We start from the raw sequence: 5035 nt of genomic DNA on the forward strand, positions 1-5035 counted from the left end.
AAAAAAAAAAAAAAGGAATAATCAGAAATTTAAAAGCGTATTTATACATGAAGACGTTTATCACAAAAGTATTAGTGATTTAAAAAACCCAAATGTCCAACAGTAGAATAGTTAAATCCATTATTTAAAAAAAAAAATGACTTTCACGCTATACCACTAATAAAATGTTTACCAAGAGTTTAAAATAAGTCAGGACATGCTGATATATTATTACATGAAAAGGCAGAATTCAAACTTTACACGTGCAATGTGATTCCAGCTATATGTAAAAACATATTAGGTTGAATTATATGAAAATGGATTCTGCTGACAATTTTTTTAAAAAATACATTTTAAAAAGAATTATATGAAATTACCTTTTTTGTAGATCAAAAATGATTGAATATCAACAGAAAAAATAAAGAAAATTAAAAAATTGAATATCAGCCATTCCATGTGGTTCAATCTCATACATAGAGAGAAACAAGATTGTAAAGAGATATGGTCGATGTTAACAGTGGTTAACTTTGTATTATAGGCTTGCAAATAGACTTGTTATTTTCTTTTATGATTTTTCTATACTTCTACTTTTTCTACAGTAGATAAGGGCTATTTATAACCAAAAGAAAAGGGTAATTAATGTTTTAAGAAGGCACAAGAATAGAATAGGGGAAACCTGGCTGACAGTCTTCATGGGAAGATAACCTTGAGGTTAGAAAGACCCAAGCTCCATGATGTCACGCAGTGGACTGTAGAGAAAGAATGCAGGCTTCAGAGCCAGGAGACAAGGGTTCCGAACCTGGACTGTGACTCACCAGCTGTGTGACTTTGAGCAAATTATTTAACTTCTTGGAGCTTCATATTCCTCATCTGCAAAATGGGAATAATAGTATCTACCTTGCAGACTTGTTGGAAGAACAAATACGGTGTCAGATAGAGTACCTAGACAATGCCTTGGCATGTAGGAAACACTCAGTGTATGGTCATTTTAATTTGTCCCCACCCCACCATCCTCCTTCAAAATGAGTCAGCATTTTGAGATGGTATGAATTCTGAGGCATGAAATAGCTCAAAAATTAGCTCTATTCTCAGTTACACTGATGGAGTGCCATGGGCAGCTGGCCACATGGGAAGGTTTGGAGAGGCTGGGCATGTTATTTTAAGAGTCACATTAATAAACTGAAGTATTTCTGGAGGAGGGTGATTGTGTCATCTGAAGAGTACATGAAAAAACTGGGTCCATGACACCTGGAGGGGAAAAACACACACTTAGAGGAGGAAAGTGTTAGACTGAATGACATGTAGAAGAAGGGCCGGACCTCGTGTGTGAGCTCCAGTTGGGGGAAGTTTCCAGAAAGGAGGTAGATTTTTGACTCGGGGTGACTGAAAATTTTCTGACAGCGGGAGGTGGCCTTTGATGGGAAGGCTACCATGTGACATTGAGTTCCTCACTGATGTAATTGCTCTCCTGAGAGCCAGGAGTCACCTCTCAAGGATGAGAGGAAGACCCTTGAAGGGCAGTGGGTTGCCTTGAATTAGTGGTTCCTGGGCTTTGGGACATCAAAGACCTGTGAAATGTCAAAAAATGGAGGACCACTGTGTTAACCTGTAATCTCGCCGTCTACAGATGAGCCGCATTGCGGAGGGCATCAGCCTCGCTCCTGGGGATGCCCAGACCAGCCTGCAAGAGCCTGAAAAGGCACAGGGTGACAAGGGTGGGGTCAGGCAGAGGATTCTGCACTGTCCTGCGGCTGTGGCCATTGCCTGCCAGGTGACCAGCCCGCCTCTCATGTAGACCCGTTCCTGCCTTGTAAGGCGGGAACCATAAGCCCTCAGCCATCCAGAAACAGCCTTGCTCCCTGGAGGTTTCATGTGACCTTTGTTTGTTTGTTTTTGAGACAGGGTCTCACTCTGTCACCCAGGCTGAAGTACAGTAGCACAATCATGGCTCACTGCAGCCTCAACCTCCCTCAGCCTGATTGCTCCTGAAGCCCATTCTCTGCATTTCCAGTTATGTAAGCCACATGTGCTTATTAAACCAGTTAGAAATGCGTGTTATTTGCAGTACAAAGCCTTCTTACGAACCTTCATCCCGCCACCCATCAAGATATCATTCCTTTTTAGTTTTATGGATTTTACAAATTTGATACAAATAAGTCCCCTCTCTTCATATAAATCGATGATAGAACTGTTCCTCTGCAAAAGACAGAACCCACTCACCATCCCTCCGAGACCACAAGTGCCCACTCCTTGTCGAATCTCCTTATTAAATCATCCCACTCTGACCAGATCTGAAGACCTCATGTATGTTCCCAATGGGACGACAAGCCCTGGGAAGGAAGGAACTGCTGCGCTATAGAGAGAGGGGTCTTTGCGAAATGCAGAAGAGGGTATGCTCTGCCACCCAACTTCCTCCTTTCTCCTTGAATTCTGCCACTCTCCACCCGGGGCTTCTCCCATGACCTCACCCTACCCTCCCAGGGACAAGCGAAGCTTGCCCATATTCCTTCTAGGAAGTTTAGCTAATGGGACCTGCTGAAAGTGTACTCCTTGGGGGGACACACACCTTATGGGGAGGCATCAGAAGACAGAGGATGGAGCCCTGGCGCTTTTGGAGCTAGACTTGGTTTAAATCCTACCTCCACTACTTTATAAGCATCTTCCTTAATCCCTGAGCCTGTTTCCTCTTCTGCAAAGTGAGAAAAACAACGAATGTACAGGGTTATTTTGAGGATTTAATACTAGCCGCCAGCCAGGAAGGCACTCAGTAGATGTTTAAGTGCACAGCAAATATTTACTGGGCGCCAATAGGTGCCAAGCATTGTGCTGGGCACTGGGACCTGGAAACGAACAAGACTCTCTGATTTGTCACCATGATTTTGCCCAGACCCAGCCCTGGCTCATAGCAGGTCCTCAGTGAGCGGAGTGAATGAATGCCTTTGAGGAGCGTGTATTGTAGTGAGGGAGGTGGAGGCACGTGGCACACGCTGATCATTTTAATGTAACATGGTAGGTAATGGTTGGAGGCCACCGCCGAGCTCTAAGGGAGCCCTTCCCGTGGGGAGGGGAAGAAAGGGCTGGCACTGATGGGCTCGAGTGGAGTCTCGAAGGATGTATAAGAATCAGGAAGGAAAAGAGAGGAGGAAAGTGTTCTCCAGGCAAGGGACCCTAGCAGGGACAAAGGCCCAGGTGGCAGGCAGGATGGCACGGTGTGTATGAGATTTGAGAGACAGGGCCATCCTGGGAAAGGACAGTGATGCAGAGTGAGCTGAGCCCAGACAGTGCCCTGATGGCCACCCTCAGAGGAAGCCTCTGGAGGTCCCCAGAAAAGGTCAGCCGATTGCTGAAGGCAGCATCCTCTCAGCTGGGGTAGCTCTGCAGCCAGGAGACTCCTTCGAATGCTGTAAACATTTTTTTTTTTTTTAAGAGACAGGGTCTCACTCTGTCCCCCACTGCCCAGGTTAGAGTGCAGCGACACAATCACTGCTGACTGCATCCTTGAACTCCCCAGCTCAGCTGACCCTCCTGCCTCAGCCTCCTGAGTAGCTGGGACTATAGGCACGCACCGCCACGCTCAGTTAATTCTTAAACACTTTTTGTAGATACAGGGTCTCACTGTGTCACCCCACTATGTTGCCCTGGCCTCAGGCAATCCTCCCACCTCATCCTCCCAAAGTGCTGGGACTACAGGTGTAAGCCACCACACCCAGCCAAAAGCAAACATTTACCGCGCACTTGCTGTGACCAGGCAGCCATCTCAGCATGCACATACATTAATTCACTTAGTTCTCTTGACAAGCCTACGCTGTCACCATTATTAACACCATTTCCCAGATGAAGAAACTGAGGCACATTGTGATTAAATCTTCCCCAGCCCCACTAAGGTCAAGGTCGGAATTCAGATGCACCAGCCTGGCTCTGAGCATTTAGCCACGATGTTAGTGTCTCTTTCAGTTGAGTGAATACAGCACCCCCAGTCTCGCGGTGGTATGTGACAGTTCCTACCTATGCCTGGGGTCCTCCTAACCCTCATCTCCAGGTCGATAGACCAGGGCAGTGAGGCAGACCCACTGACACCTGTGCGAGTAGGAGGCGGGGGGACAGGGGGCAGCCCTTACATCCTGACCACTGTCCCAGGCCTGCGCCACCCTGTCCTCTCCCAGGGCCTCCTCACCCCACAGGTTCCTGTCCCCAGGTTTGTGGGGTGGAGGTTGACAGGCTTACCCGCTTCTCGTTGGAAGAGTCGTTCACGTTAACACCACAGGCCAGATTAGGCCTGGGGAAGGTTTCTGACCAGCCATCCTGTGTGCAGTTTCGGAACAAGGATCCTGTGGGTGCCAAGAGTCCTGTAGGTGAGCTGTGGGCCCAGGCACCGTGAATTTCACAGTAACATCTATTGTAACATGGAGCTGCTACAACCACTTTACGGTGTGGAAACCGAGGCACACAGCAGTTCCGGAACTTGCCCCAAAACCCCACCCTAGTGAATAGGGGGAAAGTGATTTGAACCCTGGGGCTCGGGCTCCAGAGCCCACACTCTTAAGCACACACCACATGCCAATCCCCCTTCTCACCCCAGCCGGGTGCTGCACCTGACCCCAGACCCTGCCACCGGTTAACAGGCGGGTCCCCCGGAGAATCTGTGCTGGCTGCCCAGCACCTGGCCACTCCCATCGTGATTTTTTTCTCAGGCTCCTATTTTTACTCATCTTGCTCCACTGAAGTTCTGTTTTAAATGGAACTTCACGCCCTGCTCATGCAGCCATTTGAAACCCACCAGAGGCCGGGTACGGTGGCTCAAGCCTATAATCCCAGCACTTTGGGAGGCCGAGACAGGCGGATCACGAGGTCAGGAGATCGAGACCATCCTGGCTAACCGGGTGAAACCCCGTCTCTACTAAAAAATACAAAAAAACTAGCCAGGCAAGGTGGCGGGCGCCTGTAGTCCCAGCTACTCGGGAGGCTGAGGCAGGAGAATGGTGTGAACCCGGGAAGCGGAGCTTGCAGTGAGCCGAAATAGCGCCACTGCACTCCAGCCTGGGTGACAGAGTGAGAC

The 5035-nt window shown here is 48.3% G+C and overlaps 1 protein-coding gene across 1 annotated transcript in view; it reads right to left on the minus strand.

Annotated features, from left to right (window-relative positions):
* The window catches only part of SCTR (secretin receptor), a 79907-nt gene that overhangs the window by 27552 nt on the left and 47320 nt on the right, over nucleotides 1-5035 (minus strand). Inside the window, exon 4 of the mRNA XM_026456082.1 lies at nucleotides 4204-4307. Within this exon, the coding sequence (XP_026311867.1) occupies nucleotides 4204-4307 (104 nt within the window). The remainder of the gene's footprint in view (nucleotides 1-4203; nucleotides 4308-5035) is intronic.

This window comes from Piliocolobus tephrosceles, chromosome 11 (genome assembly GCF_002776525.5).
Source record: "Piliocolobus tephrosceles isolate RC106 chromosome 11, ASM277652v3, whole genome shotgun sequence".
In the NCBI taxonomy this organism is placed as follows: Eukaryota; Metazoa; Chordata; class Mammalia; order Primates; family Cercopithecidae; genus Piliocolobus; species Piliocolobus tephrosceles.